Here is a 19720-nt window from a genome sequence, read left to right as displayed (position 1 = left end):
AATCAGAGTATTGAATGGAGAGTGTTTTGTAGCAGCCGCCCCACCTCTAGCTGCCTAACAACAGCCTCCAACGTCAACACAATACAAAGTCATGCACCCATGTATCGGGCTGACATGTAATCACGATAATTATAGTATGGCGTGCCCTTCTAAGTTTCTCCTAAACTGAGTGAAACTGTTCAATGTTCGGCCCTGGCTCGAGCCTGTGAACGTAAGTGACAGCGCTATGCGCACCTGCATTTGTTGACAGCATTTATTGCTGCTTTGGTGTGTGTCAGTTTTAAAGATCAACAACGTGCTATTTTGTATAATATTTAGTTTACCTGTATAATGTATTTACTGTAGATTAAGTAGCACTCCGCACCTGTAGGGGGCAGCAGAGGGCGAGCGTCACAGAAACAAAAGGAGCCGAGTCCTGAAAACACTGCAGGAGGATGCAGTGTTAGCATAACCGAGTTAATATAACTAATGTTCATTAACCAGCGTTAAACATGAAATTGGTGAGTTAACAGACTGTTAGCCTTATTAACGCAGTTAAGTCATACGAATTTGAGGATACTGTTGCGTTTTAAATCGTTTGGCATACCTTAAGTAATGTTAGCTTAGTAGCCAATAGCCATGTTTGGTCCTGTCCTCATACATCCACAGTTCCCATCATCCAGTGAGGCTAACCTTAACTACCCAACCTCAGCTATGCTGTGTTCACAAGTGAATGTATACAGTCCCTTGTGGTAGCAGTATACTGTTAATGAATGGGGCATTGTGTTCTTAGAATGAGACTCACTTTAGTTAGTGTTTCTTTTGAGTTTGTGCGCGAGAGACCTACAGATTCTCTGCCTGTACTACATTTGATCTGAAATATGTATTGTAATGTTATTGCTTTCCCATCTTCTCTCAGTATTGTCTGTCTGGTCATCCTACACTGCCTTGCAATGTACTCAAGTTCAAAACCACCACTATCATGCTGGACTGTGGGCTGGACACCACCTCTGTCCTCAACTTCCTGCCCCTTCCTCTCGTGCACAGGTGAGCACAGCAGAAGTGCTTTCATGTATTGATTGATTAACGTTATACTGGTGGACTTGTTGTGATTCTTATTGTTTTCAGCCCCAGACTCTCCAAGCTTCCTGGTTGGGTCTCTAAGGATGGATCAGCAAACCTTGAGAAGGTATGAAAAGTTGCCTAAGTTGTATTTGATTCACCATTTGAATTTAACCTGTATCTGAAATGTAATATTTGTTTGATTAGCCTTGTATGATGGCTTTTTTTGGGGGGTCTGTCAAGTGTAAAAGCATTAAGATGTGTCACAAAAGTAAACACACTTTTTCTTTCCATTTTTCATTCCAGGAGCTAAAGGAGTGTGCAGGAAGAGTGTTTGTGGACTCACAGCCGGAGTTCTGTCTCCCTGAGGTAGTACACTCAGCTGCCACTCATACAATATATTTACCCTAGTGTGTTTTACTTAAGTGATCATATATCACTTAATTCAAAATACATGTTTTTGCAGAGGGACTTATAATAAAGCTAGCATAGAACAGGGAACCAATAGAATAGCCTGCCTATTTAATCGTGTTTGTCATCTATACCATTGTACCAGCTCACATTTTCCTTTCACTTTCCCTCGCTTCACTTATTATTACTTCCAAATTCCAGTCATTTAAATGTAAGTTACAATAAATGCCTTACCTAGAATAATAACACATATTTGGTCTAAATAAATATTTTCTCGCTTGTATATGTGCCACAGAAAGAACTGCTGGATCTGTCCACCATTGATGTCATCCTGATATCCAACTACCACTGTATGATGGCACTGCCCTACATCACTGAACACACCGGCTTCACTGGGACAGTTTACGCCACAGAACCCACCCTGACCATCGGCAGGTACCGAGATACAAGAAGTTCGAACTACGTCATACTGTTTTTGTTTCTTTAATTTAAAGGAAAATATGCATTTCTATTTGCACATTGCTTCCCATTTTCATAATATTTTTGTAAAAATAAGAAGCTGAAAGTCTAAAAAACTGCAGTGATTCTTAATTTGAAGGATAATGTATGATGTCATGGCTTATGTTTTTTTTGTTAACCAATGACAGAAGCTGTGGTTTCAAATGTTTTTTTTCAAAATGCTGATTCTGTCTGTTATTCTCCTCAGACTGTTCATGGAGGAGCTGGTGAACTTCATGGAGAGAGTTCCCAAAGCCCAGTCTGCCACCTGCTGGAAAAATAAGGAAATGCAGAGGTAGGAAAACTTAATGGGAAAAATAAAAACCTAAAGATCATCCAAAATATGTTATATTGTGGGTACATACTGGAAGATTATCTGTTGATAGATATGGAAAGTATTTATTTCAAAGTATATAATGTCACGTTGGAAAAAAACTATTTTTAACATTAAACTTTGACGCTAACAAAACATGTCTATGTCTTTGCCTCTCTGTTTATCTTGTCTTGTTGATAACCTAACCTTTTTTGTCATGCAGTTTATTGCATTGAATACAATACAATATGATACATAGTAATTTATCCACCTTAGGATGCTCCCCGGGCCGCTGAAGGATGCAATAGATGTGTGGGCCTGGAAACGAAGCTACAGCATGCAGGAGGTCAACTCCGCCCTCAGCAAAGTGCAGCTTGTGGGATATTCACAGAAAGTGGTAAGACCTTTTTTTATTTTCCTACGTTGTCTGCAAAGATGCACTCACAAAAAAAAAATACTGACAAGTAGACCATTATTATTAATAATATTGTTTTGAATTAATACGCTCGTAACATCAGTGAGCATATATATGTCTACATACATTTTTGATATAATTTATGATATTTTTTAAATAAATGTTCAATTGTAATATTGCATATTTATAAGCACGTGTGTTTACATAGAAAATCAGTTTGAGAGAGCCTCAGTTACAGTGTACATGGAATTACTAGTATTCTTGTCTTATAATTAAAGCTGAAATTGATAGGGAAAAGAGAAGGGTTTGAATTGTTTTTTACACGTTGAAATGGTTTCTCCAAGACCACATCCTGCTGAGAATGTGCCTAAAGGATTAATTTCTACAAACTATTACAATACCTTTGTATTCTCCTACTGATATCTTCTTTCTGTCTCCAGGAGTTGTTTGGAGCTGTACAGGTCTCCCCTTTAAGCTCCGGTTACTCTTTGGGAAGCTCGAACTGGATCATCCAGTCTCATCATGAGAAGGTCTCCTATGTGTCGGGTTCTTCCCTCCTCACCACACACCCACAGGTAGGTCTACTGCTAGAGCAGTGCTTCCCAACCTTTGTTGTCTCGTGTCCCCCTCGAGCTGGTCGCCATTCTTTAAGTTCCCCCGTACTCATCTGTGATAATTCGCCTACATTTATTATTGTGTTAAACCCTTTGTAATCGTATTCAACCCAACTGCTCCTTGAATGAAAATCACTTGTACAGTATAACTCACCCTCAATACAAATGCATTTAAACTGGACATTTACACTTATTGTTAGTGAAAAAACATTATATTAAGACTCACTTCTAGCAATTTCATCATCCTTTGTTAAGACTAGAGCTTTACATGAGACAATTGAGCCTGCTTGTCTTTCATAAGCTTTGATAGTTCTGGGGGCGGGAGAACAAACTTTTGAAAACTGATTTGTGTGGAAATATATTACAATCCCTAATCTTTCTACGTACCCCTGCAATCCCCTCAAGTACCCCTAGGGGTCACCAATGTCTGGCTATTTTTGAGTACACGAGTCATCATTTCTGAAAAGAAACATAGCTGTTGAGTTTTTCAAATAGATTATTTTTGATTTGTACTTCACAAGCAAACTGACACGTAGTTCTATTATTTCCAAGAGAAAGCAGACATCTCTAAGGGCTGATTTGTCCAACAATCTGGGTCTCGCACAAAAAAATCCAGAATGATAAAAAGCACTACAGGTAAGACAGAAAAACTCCAATCCAAAAAGATAATCAAACATTATCAACCATCAATTTTTGTCAGTAATTAAGTTCCCCTCTGTGATCACACTCACTTTCTTTGAGCAAATGTTTGTGACTAAATGGGAAAAACATACCCAGTCATGTCTGGTGCTAGAATATGCAGCCCTGCTGAGTCAAACGCAGTTTTGAATACGGCCTTTGGTCCCCTTAAGCCAGGCATGTCCAGAGTCTGGATTTTAGTACGGCCCGCAGCTTCAGTCTCATTATGTATTATTTATGGCCCGCTAGCTGGATGACATACAGAGAGTACGGGGAATCTACAAGTGTAACGATGGCAATATAAGCCGGTGGTATTTGCCTTTCCTGTTAAAGACGCTGTATTTTTGTTTTGTTAACTAGGTCAAACCCACCACAAAGTTTAAGGTAGTTCATAGAGTTTGTTCAATGTTATCTGACTCTCCAGATATGAATGAAAGTCAGAATTGTGTTTTTAGAGTTGTTCACGCCTGCCTGAGTGGCTTTATATTTAGTTAGATTCAAGATTCAAAGGTTTTAAATGTCATATGGACATAAGCTACAGTGTAGAAAGGCCAAACTCACTGGAAGCAAAACAGTAACTGGACAGCTTCACAGATTTGGTGATAATCCATCTCTACTTTTCTACTCGCAGCCGATGGACCAGAGCTCCCTCAAGAACAGTGATGTTCTGATTCTTACTGGTCTCACTCAGATGCCCACCGCCAACCCAGACGGCATGCTAGGAGAATTCTGCAGCAACCTTGGTACGTACAAATCTGCTGGATAATGTTAAACAGTCCAAAATTAGGAATTGTTTTCATCTCATATCAATTATGTACATGTTTATAGCTTTTATAAGTAAGTCACACTCTCTTCGTCTGGGCCTGTAGCCATGACGATTCGAGCAGGAGGTAACGTGCTGGTGCCGTGCTACTCCTCGGGGGTGATCTATGACCTGCTGGAGTGTCTGTACCAGTTCATAGAGAGCGCCAACCTGGGGACCACACCCTTCTACTTCATCTCCCCCGTGGCCAACAGCTCTCTGGAGTTCTCTCAGATCTTTGCTGAGTGGTGAGGAGATGATTGTTAAAATATCCCCAATTTAGAAAAGCGTCGTACAGTAACTAGAAAGAAAAGAAAATATACAAATATGGTGATGGATTAAGATCAAAACTATACAACAACAGATGTCCTTCATGTCAAAGCTGGCTTCTGGTTTTACCTTTAGTTTTTTGCACAGAACTTTATTAAGGCCTTTTATTTATAAAAAGAAATGGTTTTGGTTTGTCAGCAGGATGAAGAAAAACTGCTTCCCTAATTTTCATGAGACTTTGTGGAAGGCTGTAACACAGGCAAAGGAATAACTCGTTGAAATGTTGAAATGATGTAGCACTCATTTTTGTATCTGCTTTAATAACAATGCTACTTGGGCACAGTCTTGATGGAGGTCTTATTTTTATAAATGACCTTCTTGGTTCTACCTGTGATTTTATTTCAACATAGTTTTTTTTCATAACATGATATATTTTAACAGTGGAGAAGCAACAGCCAATATTCGTGTTAGTCAGTGAAAAGCTGTTGGCTGCAGCCGCACAGCCTCTACTGATGATGGCTTTATTATCTCTTGATTTGAATGGTAGGCATGTAGATATATTCAAACACAAAGTGTAAACCACGCCTAGCTATTGCATTGCTGATTGGCTAACACTGTTGTGGACACTTGTTCTCAGCCAGCTTTTGCTTGTTTTCCAGGATTTTTCGGGAACATTCTGATCAGATTTACCATTTTTTCCTCCTTTTTTAGGTTGTGCCACAACAAGCAGTCAAAGGTGTATCTTCCAGAGCCCCCGTTCCCTCACGCAGAGGTGAGTCCTGTTGCTTTCCTCTACTAGTATATATCCTTTCAGAGATAGTGGATAGTTAGAAACAGTGGTGTAAAGTAACTAAGTACATTCACTCAATTTTGAGATACTTGTACTTTTCTTGAGTATTTTCATTTTCTGCTACTTTGTACTTCTACTCCACTACAATTCAGAGGTAAATGGTGTACTTTTACTCTACTACATTTATTTAATACCTTTAGTTAATTTACAGATTCAACTCTTAACTCAGACTTTAGTTCACCTGGAGTAAATCCAGCAGCTACCCTGCAGTATACAAAGCCATTGAAACTAGCTGCACCTTTACCAGCTCTGAGAACACTTTAATGATCAACAATTATAAAACATCTCAGAGATATTATTCTGAAATGGACCAATCAAACAATGACTGCTTTTACTGTCGCTACTTTAAGTACATTTAGATGAGAATACTTTTGATCTTTTACTTGAGTCACATTTGGAATGCAGGACTTTTACTTGTAATGTAGTATCCCTACACTCCGGTACTTCTACTTTTGCTCAAGTACAAGATCTAAGTTCTCTTTCCACCACTGGTTAGAAATCCTTTTTTATGCCTGCATATGAGCACTGAAATGGCCCTGCAAGCCAGTAAAGCTTGGAGAGGATTTCTCTGATCATATGCAGAAATATGACATCAGCATGTGGCATTGTTCAATGCATTGTATGTCCACGTCAGTACTTCCCTAAATATTCAGCATCCATCGTTACATGTTAATGTTAGTACACACATACTGTTGACCGTTGAGATACTGTGAAGGAAAGTCTTTGAATCAGTCAACATTTGGCAAACAGTGCACATTTTCTGAGGACAGTAATTTCATTAAAACACATGTCAATTAGGAATCACTTGAAATGTCTTTGTTTAATTGTCCTTGAATAATCGACCATGAACAACACTTTCTTTTTGGCACGTTTTGATGGTGTTTTAGAAAATAAGTAAGAAAGTGACATTGGTACAAACCTCTTTGCAAGTTTGCAAGAGAGATGCCTGTAAATCAGCATAACTATTTAAAAGTAAATCATCTTCCCTGGACAAATTTAAAAGCCCTTCTGTCTTGCACCCCATTCCAGTTGATCCAGACCAACAAGCTGAAGCACTACCCCAGCATCCACGGAGACTTCAGCAGCGAGTTCCGTCAGCCCTGCGTGGTTTTCACCGGTCACCCCTCTCTGCGCTTCGGAGACGTGGTTCACTTCATGGAGCTGTGGGGCAAATCCAGCATCAACACCATCATCTTCACAGGTTAATATATTTCTATTCCAAGCACCGTTAGCCTCTGAATATTCAGTATATGCTCTGCTGCTACAAGCCTTTCTGACTTTTCATTCACACCACCAGAGCCAGACTTTTCCTACCTGGATGCTCTGGCTCCCTACCAGCCGCTGGCCATGAAGTGTGTTTACTGTCCCATCGACACACGGCTCAACTTCCACCAAGTGTCAAAGCTGCTCAAGGAAGTCCAGGTACGGTTTGTCGTGTAACCAACCGCTATATCAATACAGCTCCAGAAAAAATTAAGAGACCACCCCGCATTTTTCTTAAATCTCAACATGTATGGCAGCCATTCCAGTGTTGAATTTCAACTCAGAGAAATGTTGTCAGTTGTTTATAGAATACAATACAAGCAAATGAAATCATTTAACCCAAAGACATACCTTTTAAATAGTGAAACTGGAGAAACTGATAATGCTGACGTATTTTTTTCCGGAGCTGTATATAATGTACTGTCAGCACTTTCCACTTCAGGAATTGTAAGGAAAATAAGTATCTAATGGATTGAATCTGAACAGGGAGTATTAGAGGGAGTCTTATAGTTTAACATTGGTTTATAATTGGCAAAATTGTGTAGCATGTTTAGGTCAGCTTTTTCTTTCATTTGGTATACTTGCATGCAAAACTAGTGAAAGGAGGGATAGGCAACAACAAAAATAATCAGTCAGTCCTACGGGGAAAATATTTTACAAATCAATATGCAAAGCACAAACAACATATCTGACCCGCAGGAGGGAATACACAACACTACTTAAAAGCTGCAGAGGCAACATGACGGTTTTAAGTGTTTCACGTGTCCCTGTACATTTTGTATGATATCATTTTTGTCAAAACCTCCTCACTTCATCAAAACAAATGTAGTGGATTTGTGGGACTTAAGTCATACACAGTTGCCGTAGAGTTAATTTAAGATATTCAAAAAAATCTCTGAAAATAACTGCAGCAGAGAGTATGTCCTTTTAAATTCATTTAAATACTTAATATATAGTGCATATCCCAAACTCCTTTTGCTGTCAAGCAATGCCAAATTTCCCAATATTTGCATTTTCTGTGAATCTTTCATAATAAAAGTCAGCCAGTTAAGCGCTTTTACTCTGGATCTGCAGCTGAAGGAACAGCTCAGTCGGTAATGCTGCAAATATACAAATAGTCCACATGTTTTATTATTGTAAAATATTTCAGTCAGCTCAATTCCTCTTGAAGGTTTAGTTTTTGTTGAATAAAAGCAGGCTCGGTGTTGAACACTTCACAGCAAGTCATGTTTGAAAGTAACTTCAGTTAAAGGATGTTTCCCTGTGTGCTGCAGCCCCTCCATGTGGTGTGTCCGGAGCAGTACACCCAGCCCCCCCTGACCCAGTCCCACCGCTCTGATCTCATGCTCGAGCTGCAGCCCCCACCCATGCCCTACAGACGCTGCTCTGTGCTCAACCTGCCCTTCAGACGCCGCTACGAGCGGGTCTACATCCTGCCGGAGGTGAGTCGCATCCCAGCCGTCACTCAGGTGAATGTATTCTTCTTCAGCCTGTCTCCGGTTGTTGAATAAAAGATAAAACCTTTCGACGCAGATGTAAGAGCATGTTTGAAATGATCTCTCGTGTTGGCAGGAGGCGATGACATATGGTGCATAGAATTAAAGATTGACTATAGTATGGAAGTATTTCAACTCCTTTCAGAGCACAGGTTTCTTAAAGGTCTGATTCTTCCTCTCGTAGCTGGCCAACTCCTTGGTGCCCTCTGAGATCAAACCTGGTGTCTCCCTGGCAACGGTGTCTGCGGTGCTGCACTCCAAAGACAACAAGCACACACTGCAGGTGGGTCCTGTGAATCTGTGCCACAGGATACGCATACCAGGGTGTAAATATAGAAATCTTTGCTGATGTTGTCCCCTCTCTTTTGTTGCCAGTCAGTGCCTAAACCCCCTCCAGTGGCCCCCAGCAAGAAGAGGAAGCGTGTGCTGGAGGAGCCTCCGGCAGTGCTAGCGCCCAAACCCCTGCTTAGTGGAGCTGTGCCCCTGGAGGCTTTCCTGGTCACTTTGCAGAAGGTGAGAAATCTGCAGACATTGGTGCGAACCGCTCTATGGTTTGTAGGGCTGCACAATTCATCATATCTCAAGGACTCAAGAATATCTCCTGACCTACAATTCATATTCTATGGCCTTAATAAAATGTCTGTGTTTTATACATATCTAAGGTCCGACAGATGCAAAAGCGCTACCAGTACCCTTCTGTAAAGTTTGAAAAAAGACCTGCTGCTTTCACCAGGGCAGTCTGCACAGTATAATAAGCTATACAAACTATAAATCACCAAGCATTAAAGACACTTCATGTTACTTTGTTTGCAGAAAACAGCAAATATTCAGCTGGAGCTCAAGTATAACATTCACTAAGGTCACAAAACGTGATTATGCTTTATCTCGTCCCCCCTGCAGCACGGTATCACAGAAGTCAAGGTGGAAGAGACGGCAGACGGACACATTCTGCATCTGCAGGCGGAGGACACTCTGATCCAGTTGGAGGAGGACGGGACTCACATCGTCTGTGACAACAACGAGCCGCTGCGCACCACCCTGAGAGACCTGGTGCTGCGCTTCCTGCAGAAACTCTGACCTCATCACGCCTCGTTATTGTTAGTTTTCTAACAGTGTTTCTGCTTTATTGGACTGCAAAAGGAAAGAGACGATGGTGGAGGTGGACAAAGAGCTGTGAAATGGACTGTCTCAACTCAGTAACTTTCCGATCATATTTTGATAAATAGTATTTTGTATTAAAAAATGTTTTTGTTAGAGATCATCTCTGTGAGTTTTATATCATAGCAGTGTCCTTATTCAGAAAACTGTAATATTGAGAAACACCAAAGAAAACAAACAAAATGTCATTTGCATTTCACGTTATCCAACTTTATAAAAAAGAAAGGTGAAAATGTATTTAAATCCCTGAAAACAAGTTAAACCCCTGATCCCCTCAGTGTTTGTAATCAGCTGAAGAGCTTGCAGGTGTTTTGGACCAGAAGTAAGACCATGCGAAGTGCTTTTAAGTGGGAACAAAATGTTTCCTGCTGTATCTGAATGAGATGTTCTGAGGTCCGCACGACCCGCTGCACGTCTTTTGAAAAGGCGTAATTGGCCCTTTTATTTTTTTTATGTGACATAGCAGGACAAATCCCAGGATTCAGTGACACATGGATGATGGCTCACTTTCTGGCAACATAGGCTAATCATTAAACCTTGCTACACAGGTCAAACTGTCCTGACTGGAGGTTTAATGGTTGATATTTATACTTTGGCATAATATCCAGAACTGGTCTGCATTTTTCATCTAGGTCATGTACAGCATTATTGTACAATTTCAGTATTATTTTTTAGGAAAGACCTTTGATACATTTTTAAGTTCTTTGTTTGTACCAGGCATTATATTTTAATTGTTCAGCTGCGTATATAAAAACATGACAGAATTTCATGCTTAATTGCCTGTTTTTGAAAACGACTTATGCTATCTAAAAATGTTAATGACTGAAATGACAGAAATTACATTTTTGTTTTGCCAGACCAAAAACTATGGGTATGTACCCGGCCGAGTTACATTTTGACCATTGGACAGATACTGATAAACATTGTCTTTGTATTAGCCTTAAACACAAATCAAAACTTGAAATTAAGTTAAGTACTTTCTAAAAGTTATACAAACAGAAACAACTCTGGAATCAGTTTTTATTTGTCACAAAAATATTTAATAGATGAAGGGTTCACATGCAGCTAAAATACATTTAATAATATGCTTTCAATGTACAATATCTTACAGTGTATTACATGACCATTGCTTTGATAATACAGCTGTGTGCAGTAGAAGCAACATCTAGGATTGATACACGTAGGGGGTTAGACTCAAAACAAATACACCTCCCCCACACCTTCAAAAAATAAAACTCCTTTAGCGATAAATTAACAAATACCACAGACTTTGACAGACGCAACAAACTGCTCCTGTTTGTCCGAATGGGGAAAAAGAGAAAAGGTATCACGGTTTGTTGCGTTTAAGCCGGTGCTCACATTAAATCAAAGGGGGTACTGAGTGTGCGTGTGCGTGTGTGTGTGTGGGTGGTTCCTGGCAGGAAGAACAAACGGGACGATAGAGTGGTGCAGTGATGCCCTATTTTTGTGGGTTCACCCTGAAGTTAGCATTGCATGGGGCTCTGCAAAAAGTTAAAGGTTTTCTTCCATCGGATTTGAAATCTTTGGCAAACACACATTTATGATACTTCCATATTTTGTTCAGCAGGATAATATCCACATATTAACATCACTTCATGATTAAAAAAAAAAAAAGCGTAAATGCAATCGGCAGAAGTAAATAGAGCTAACGCTAGGCTATAAACACTGCGGTCGCATGGCTGGGCATCACCACCGCTAAGCTAACTGCGGCTAATGTTTTGTGTGATGACGTTCAGTAGTCTTCTTTAGCTACCTGCTAGCATCCGCTGTTTCCACAATGCATAAAAGCTTCGAGCATTTACAAATGTTCTCTTACTGATTTTATTAATGTCAAAGAACACAATCTCTTCAGCGTGTGTTTACCACAGACTTGTATTAGACATCTAACCAAAAACCGCTCAAAAAAAACGTTGACTTAGAGATGAGGGAACTGGAGGTAAAATGCTGACTAATTTCCGGGCTTTAGGACTCATTCCTGCACCACTCTATTTCTCAGTCATATGGACACTGCATGTGTGTTACAAGGTCAGAGAGGCAAGATCCATGTCTGTAGTGAGCTCCACTACAAAAGGCATTTTTAAAGATGTTATTAGTCAGAAACGTATCCCTAATGTTTAGCATTAGTACTAACCCCTGGTTGTTCTTCCTTCTAGTTAAAGGTCCTTACAGGCAGTGCATTTGGAGGCTTTCTTGTATGACGACAGATTTTCGTGGTGTGACCCAGGCAGCGGTATAAAGATGTTAACAAGTGTACCCTGAGGCTTATTTGGTCTGAATCAGACTGTGTCTTGGGAAATAAAGGTGGACAGTAAGCTAGCAGAGCTTTTACAGGTCAACATGACAGAGGTTTGCCAGCATTCTTGTGTAAACTAATTAAAAACACAGGGAGGGAAGCTGACGGCCTCCCTCTGGCAGTAAAGGTCCAACCTTGTTTTAAAATGTTTTCCTCTCCAACAGTGTGGTCATATCTGGCGTTTATTACTGAATTTATAACAAAATGCCATTAAATTAGGACGACTTAGCTATTGTGGGTTTCTATTGTTTGAAAAAAGGTCTGCTACTTAAAATTTAGATAATTGAAATGGCAACGTATTCAAATAGGAGGAAGTAGAAGGCAAAGGATAAAGTTTCCCACCGTGCGTTAAGGGAAAATTAAATCTGATATAGTGAAATATTTATTTTGAAGAATGAAATTACGGTTTGTTATGCAACAGATTGCTCCTATTGACACAAACACGTATAATTATCCCCATATAAAGCTTTATGACGTCTTACAGTTCCTTTAGTGGTTTTCTGGTCCCAAACTTCACTAATCCGGTTGGCTTTTGGCTGCCATCAGTCAAAAAAACTCTGAATAACTTAGTGTATGCTAGCTGCAAAGCTCCAAGTGGCAGGTTTACACAGTTAGCAACTAACTGGTGAAGTGTTTGGTGCAGCTAAAGAGCTAAAAAAAAAAATCCAACAGAGTTAAATAAAAATTAAACATAAGATTGTCATCAGGTGGCCAGACACGACTCCAAAGAATGCTAATACGTTTGTAATATCAATTTAAACAGTGATTATATGTCATTGTTGTGTTTGCCACTTGTTCAAATGCCTTTAAATAACAAAAAAAAAAAAGAATAAGCCTGTAGAAAGATGAGAAATTACTTTGAAATCCTGCAAAGACACTGTTAACCTTTTATTCTGCCTAATTTAAAGTCCTCAACTCCAGGTACATGATCTGTATAAATTCAGAGGAGTATTAGCAGTGCAGCAGGAGCTCTGTTTACGTATGAAACCCAGTAAAGATCACCATGACAGTGCTGCCACCCAACTGCTTGCAGAGGTGAGTTAACTTTGAGTTAGCTTTAAAGTTGGTTTATCTGTCATCATCGGAGTGGGGGATTAGACCTGATCAATGTGTCCTCTGTCTCGTCAGCTGTTCGACCTTTATCCTCTACTTGGATTCCTTCTCTGCCTCAAGCAGTGCAGAGCTGATGCCCAGCTTCTTCAGCTCGTCCACCAGATCTCCGTTCTGGTGCATCTGCAGCAGGATGTCGCACCCCCCCACAAACTCGCCGCTGAAGTACACCTGAGGGATCGTGGGCCAGTTGGAGAACTTCTTAACTCCTGTGGACGTAAGATGGTGTTGGGGTCAGAAATAAATACAAACAATACTGTATCAGGTGACAAGAAGTAATGCTCTAAGCAATAGCAGTGTGTATGATTTAAAAACAACAAATGAGCTGTTAGCATAGGCAGTGCTAGTCACCATGAGGGGAACTCAATGCAGTGCACTGTTTCTGATTTGCCATTGTTGGTGTTTAAGGGTACACAAAAAAGTTGCCTACTTTTCAGGAAGACCACTACAATGACAGGATCAAAAATTATACCAATATAATAAAAAATAAAACGTACATGCATTCATACCACTTAGCATCACACTAGATATGTGTTATTTGGTGGCCTTTAGTATATATTAAGTTTTATTGACATTAGCAAAACATTATTAGGATTACAATATAATGAAAACAAATGTTTTAGGGCTTGTAAATTTAACAGTATACAGTGGGAGAATAACATTTGAACCAAATGTTAATAGTACATTGATAAAATCTAAAATCTACCTGTTAATTTAAGCACAATTGATCTCTCATAAAGAACAATGTGGTACTACTTCAATAACACCTAATATTATCGCTGTGCATTCTATATAGCAGTATCATGATATGCGACAAGATATTCTCTTAGATTTTGGATATCGTAACATGGCATTTATGACATTTAATATAATACATAGCCATATAATATAACAATACATTATATTGAGTGTTGTCTTGACGTGGTTTTAAAAGGCTGCATTCCAGTCAAGTGATGCCATTTTTTTTGGAATGAAGATTTTTTGTTATTTGCCTTTGCCGTATGTTGTGAATGAATCTATGGCCAATTTTACAATATTTATGTAATATCAAGATATTTTTCTAAACCTTGTCAGATTTTATTGTCTACATATTGCCCAGCCCTACCTCATATTACCACAATCGATTCATCAAACTTAATGTGTGCTTAGGTCACTATTGGAGCTGCTAAGGATAAATTAACACAGCACAAATAGCTCATTTAGACTTTAAATGAGGTCCAAGTACAACTAACCACCTTGGAATAATGCATGATCACTTCGTGTCCCAATTTATAGGCCTTGATTCTAGCTGAATTGAACAGGTCAGCTTGTCCCTCTGTCATGACTCAGCATTAAACTGCTGTTGCATCACAAGCCTAAAAAGGACCAAATCCCATTAACTGGCAGTCCTGCTGTAACATTTCCTTGTTCCTTGACATGTGAGATATCATTGTTTAAAAGAAAGGTTCCACTTATGGATGGATTAGTTGTAAAAGACAGACATCTTCACATTGGTGGTGTCCTTTTCTACTTTAAACAAGGACCCCACCCTTTGGTGGTGCTGCTGCAGAGCACTGATAACCTAACACTTGGAAATCTCCAAAACGAGTGATAGAGGGCCGTTGAAGAAAGGCTGGAGTGTTTGGTTGCCTTCTTAATGGCCGTAAATGACAATGACAGCTGCAATAGACTGACAGCACAATAATCTGGTCAAAAACAATTACAAGCAAATGTCTAGTAACACTTCCACTGTCAAATATTAAGAAGTTTAGCTAAAAGTAACAAGTTAGATTGAGAGGTGACAACTTGTTGCCGTCATGTCAATAAACAGGTTATCTCAGTTTGCTGACCTTCTCGGAGCTCAGAGTCCTCTAATACGTTGTACGAAGCGTAGTCGTCCACCCCGTGCATCCGGAGGATCTGAACCACGGCGTTACTGAAGCCACACATGGGCTGTGCCGGCGTGCCCTTCATGAACACAACCACTTTGTCCTTCTGCACCATATCTCCAAGGGCTTTCTGGAAGTCCGCCGCCGCGCACAGAAACCGGGCGGAGGCCGTCCACACGCGTCCGTCGGCCTGTCTGGGCATGTAGACGGCCGCTCCAGACTGCAAACACCTCGCAGTATTTCTAATTAAACTGTTCATGGTCTTTGGTGAGTTTTGTCTTTATAAAAAGCGAACAAATGTCATAGAAATAGACTAACCTGCTAACGAACAAGCCGGAGTAAAGCCAGGTAGTCAACACACTAACGCTCGAGAGACTGGCCGGGACGTGAAGGCTGATTGGACAACTGCGCCCAAACAAATTCTCATGTGATCTGCGATTGGTGCAGACACGCGTCCATTACCTTAGTTACACAAGAAATAAGATACAGTGTTATAATTTATTTAAAACAAATTAATAACAAGTACAGTCACTATCACAGAACGTATCGATTTGTATTTTTTTCAGGAAAACGTATATTAAAAACGTCTAAAATAATTATTTCCAGTTAACAGAAGCCCTAAAGAACTTCCGGGGCGACTTGAGAAAAGCGGAAGGAGAAAAGGCAAACAGCAGTGAGAACGATTTGAAAGATGGCGGCGCACATTGAGAAGAATAACAAGCCTAGAAAACCTGGAGGAAAGGAGTCGCAGCCTTTGATAATTGCCAAAACTCCGGCGGAGGAGCAGCGGCTGAAGTTGGAGAGGTTGATGCGGAACCCGGATAAGCCTGCTCCCATTCCGGACCGGCCAAAGGAGTGGAACCCGCGGGCTCCTCCGGAGTTCGTCCGGGATGTGATGGGCTCCAGTGCCGGGGCGGGCAGCGGGGAGTTCCACGTTTACCGGCACCTGCGACGCAGGGAATACCAGCGGCAAGACTTTCTGGACAAGATATCAGAGAAAGTGAATGAGGACGTGGGATATCTCGATAAAGTGGAGCTAAATAAACAGGCGGCTGATGAGAGAACAGCCAAACGCAGGAAGAAGCGCGAAAAGCTGAAGCATAAAAAGCGGATGGCGAAGATGGCAAAACTAGAGTCCAAAAACAAAGGAGAAGACGAGGCAGCGAAGAGCTCTGAAAGCAGTTCCGAAGACGATGGGGATAAAGAAAGAGAGGCTGAAGATGATGCCGAGGCTCCCAGCTTCATCATGGGGAGGAAGTGACCCCTGGTGTTGATGCTGCTTGGTAGAGACATTTTGGGCTGATTGGTCATGAATCCATGGTGGAGATTGACCAGAGTTTATCCCCATTACAACGTCTGAAAAAGCACAAAAAACATTTGGAACCTTTCAAAGACAATGTGCTTCCTGTTATACAGCAAGAGAAACACGTTATGGACCGCCTTCCATAGCCCTCGGTGTATTTTAATCACACATTTGGAAAAGAGACATGTTGAGAAACTATAGATTTTTCATTATGCTATCCATAATATCAGTGTATTTCTAATTTTCACGTTTCAGCTAGACTGTCAGGTGTTATTTCATCTGTCTTGAGGCATTTCTTGTGTTGGCTCAAATGTTTAGTCTGAATTGTGTCTTGATCAGATTCTGATCTGTCGAACCTCCACATTTTAATGTTTGCTTTTAATACAAAATAAAAAAATGAATACATGGACGTGCCGTTTGTTCACTTTTTAGATTTCTCAACACTATTATTCTTGTCACCGTTAGATCTGTCAGATGCTAACTAGTCATACTTCATGTTATCATCTTTGCAGCCTTGTGAAGTTGCTCCTCGCAGGAATTGTTGCTTGTGGGCACAACAAGGCTGCAGAAAGCATTTCAAAGAATGAAAAGGCGTGACTCCTGGAGGTTCAGGAGTTTCACGTGCGATGTTCCTTGGACAGATGAGACCTGCTTTCCACGGTGGTGATGGCCTTGCTCCGTAGCCATTGCTTTTCTTGAGGCAGGTAGAGTAAACCTGACGGCACAATATTGTTTGGAACAACAGAAGCTCTTTGTGTCAAGCACTGTCAGCTGTCACAATAACATACTGTTTCTTTACATCAGAAAACACTTGATCACTGATTGTTTTCTGGAATTTATCAAGTTGAAAAATATATTGTATGTTTTTAAACTGCTTCTAATATGTAATCTTCACTGAGATCATACAAACTAACATGGAATTTATATAGATGAACTATGTGCATATGTCTTGCAAAACAAATGAGACGTCTAGTTCACGTATTTGCACTAGGAACTGAAAAGTTCCGAATCAGAAAAACGATTTCAAATTCTCATTGTTACAGCAAAAGGGACATTGCAGATAAAAAGGCAAAATAAAGTGTTGGACTAGCATAATAAAGACACAAACAAATAATAAAATAGCCAGGTTTAAAAATAGGTGTCTGTTTATAAATGTAAGTGAACACAAACTAGCAGTGAGGTAGTGGCCAGTTATATCACTAACTACATATACAAAATATGTATAGTTTGCACAGGCAGTGATTACAGTGTTCCCTTGTTGAGTTTACTTTGTGATTTTCCTTTTTTTGTTTAACAGTTAGCCAAGAGGCTATTTTTCATCTATAGTACCTAGACAGATTTTGTAAGTCACCCTAAAGACAACTTTCAATTGTCTTTACGGTGGACACCAAGTGAGAATTAGTGACATATTTAATAAATATGAATTCATCCACAAAAACTCCACAGTGCAATATTATGCTTAAATATGCAAATTAGCATTTATTTCTGTGTTGTCCGTTTTGCAGAGCTCAAAACCTGAACTTTAGACAAAGCCTGTTTCAAAGTCATTGTCATTTTAGGGTAAACATTTTCTACAAATGATTACTCCCAACAGCCATTTAAAGAAATCAATTTAAACCATTTTTAGTAATAAAATGTTCTATGAACCAGCCTATTGACATATGTAGAACACACTTTGTAAAAAACCTTCAGACTATAGATAGGAACAAAACTGGTAGCATGTAGGTGCTACTGAAGTGCGATTTCTGGGTCAACGTTTTTTATTACAGTTGTTCAGAGGCAGTATGTTTAAATATGCACAAGAGTCGAAATGTAATGCTAATTTTTACTGAGTTATGACAAAACACACAAACCTAGCCAATAAAAAACACCTACCGTATATGTGTATTTTGATGTTTTGTTTCCTCTGTCTGATAAAAGACATGTTGTTGAAGCTAAATTGCCTTCTACCAATCTCATAAATGACCAGTGAATAAAAAAAACACGTTTCTTCCTGCACTGTCCTCCAAACTGTCAGTGTCTCATCAGTGAGTCGGCCCCCTGATGGAAGATGACACCGATTGAACATGCATTGAAGTTCCCAGCTGAGGTCAAATGAGAAATATAGAAAACTCTGTAATGAAATGTAGGTCAAGGCAAAAAGCCACATTTCACAGCTTATTTTGTACTAATTTCATCGTGCCATATAAGATCCAAAATGAGAATTAAGGCTTGAACAGATATTTTTAAATGATTGGAAACTTCACTCTGTATGTGTGCTTTAATTAATATTTTGTTTCATAAAATAAGCCCATTACATGTTAACACTATTCTAAATTTAATGTCAAATAAATGTTGGTTAATGACAAGAAAAGCCAGTTTTAAAGGAAGTGACCTCTGTGTTTGTATGTTCGACCTTTTCAGTTCAAAAAACATGAATGTACCCTAAGCATGAGATTACTTTCCTACTATACACGAGTGAGGGGAAAACTAATGGTTTAGTATTGTAAACTCTAAGGCAAAAAGGATCAGATAGTTATTGCCTTGTGCTGGATAGATTAGAGAAGTCTGACTTACTAAATATATTAAAGATGCCAAAATGAGTGTTACCAGAAGTCCTGTTTGTAGAGCTGAAGCCACATTTGCAACAACTTTTAGTTTAGACAGTGTAAAATAATGCTTCCCCCTATCGCTTTTTACTAAAGATGGGGTTGTCAAAATCAAAGGCTCCCTTATGATTTGTTTTTAACCAAACATTCTACAAACATGTCGCCAGCAACTATGGAGACTAACATGAAATAGTTGCTGGCGTGATAACTTTCCAGAGTTGTATTATCTTCTGAGAGTATTACCACTGGTGAGTTTGGGCATCTGATAAAGCTTCAAACATGTCAGTCTGTTACTCCCCCCCCCCCATGCTGTTATAACACATGGCTGTTTTAGGGCTAAATGCCTTAAGGCCTCACTTTGTAGTCTGGTTTAAGCTGTAACCCAGTAGTCTATGTTTACTCAAGAATGCTTCATTTACACAAGGCTTAGTGTGTTTACCAATTCAGGTGAAAATCAATCTACTAGAAAATATTCTACAATATAACACTTTGATAGAAGCCCCCTGCATGTTGAGTACTTTTACTTTTTATGCAGTAGGACTTTTAAAAAAAAATACTATTACTTTTTTATTTTACATTTTGGATTCAGGAGTTTTACTTGTGATCGGTATTTGCAGGGCGGCACACTGTCAGGTCTTTTAAATAACTTTAACTTTGTTTTAATGTCAAGTATAATAATGTGTTTGGTTGCTGTTTTTTTAGTTAATTCTATTCTCTGTGTATTGAAA

The 19720-nt window shown here is 39.6% G+C and overlaps 3 protein-coding genes and 1 non-coding gene across 5 annotated transcripts; 3 read left to right on the top strand and 1 right to left on the bottom strand.

The window, feature by feature from the left end:
• Positions 1 to 14: 14 nt before the first annotated feature.
• On the top strand, positions 15 to 10573 carry ints9 (integrator complex subunit 9). Of its 2 annotated transcripts, none has more exons than XM_063901802.1 (17): positions 15 to 211; positions 899 to 1026; positions 1108 to 1168; positions 1348 to 1410; positions 1748 to 1887; positions 2159 to 2245; positions 2540 to 2660; positions 3119 to 3253; positions 4602 to 4713; positions 4840 to 5020; positions 5754 to 5814; positions 6922 to 7093; positions 7190 to 7314; positions 8430 to 8597; positions 8836 to 8934; positions 9027 to 9164; positions 9552 to 10573. In XM_063901802.1, the coding sequence occupies exons 2-17, from the start codon at positions 962 to 964 to the stop codon at positions 9726 to 9728; spliced, it is 1905 nt and encodes a 634-aa protein (XP_063757872.1). In that variant the 5' UTR covers positions 15 to 211; positions 899 to 961; the 3' UTR covers positions 9729 to 10573. The 2 variants fall into 2 exon arrangements, with proteins under 2 accessions (XP_063757872.1, XP_063757871.1); XM_063901801.1 differs by lacking the exon at positions 15 to 211 and adding an exon at positions 375 to 500.
• A 242-nt stretch (positions 10574 to 10815) lies between these two features.
• On the bottom strand, positions 10816 to 15503 carry glrx5 (glutaredoxin 5 homolog (S. cerevisiae)). The gene is made up of 2 exons (XM_063901456.1): positions 15063 to 15503; positions 10816 to 13442 (listed from the first exon to the last, which is right to left on the bottom strand). The coding sequence occupies exons 1-2, from the start codon at positions 15358 to 15360 to the stop codon at positions 13270 to 13272; spliced, it is 471 nt and encodes a 156-aa protein (XP_063757526.1). The 5' UTR covers positions 15361 to 15503; the 3' UTR covers positions 10816 to 13269.
• prkrip1 (PRKR interacting protein 1) lies at positions 15125 to 16813 on the top strand. Its single transcript, XM_063901455.1, has 2 exons — positions 15125 to 15368; positions 15708 to 16813. The coding sequence occupies exon 2, from the start codon at positions 15793 to 15795 to the stop codon at positions 16360 to 16362; it is 570 nt and encodes a 189-aa protein (XP_063757525.1). The 5' UTR covers positions 15125 to 15368; positions 15708 to 15792; the 3' UTR covers positions 16363 to 16813.
• A 94-nt stretch (positions 16814 to 16907) lies between these two features.
• Positions 16908 to 17186, top strand: LOC134877394 (small Cajal body-specific RNA 13). Its single transcript, XR_010167569.1, has one exon. It is a non-coding gene; the product is annotated as a small Cajal body-specific RNA 13 (non-coding RNA).
• Positions 17187 to 19720: the final 2534 nt, after the last annotated feature.

Source organism: Eleginops maclovinus, chromosome 15 (assembly GCF_036324505.1).
Source record: "Eleginops maclovinus isolate JMC-PN-2008 ecotype Puerto Natales chromosome 15, JC_Emac_rtc_rv5, whole genome shotgun sequence".
Lineage (NCBI taxonomy): Eukaryota > Metazoa > Chordata > Actinopteri > Perciformes > Eleginopidae > Eleginops > Eleginops maclovinus.
This window is presented reverse-complemented; position numbering and strand designations above follow the sequence as displayed.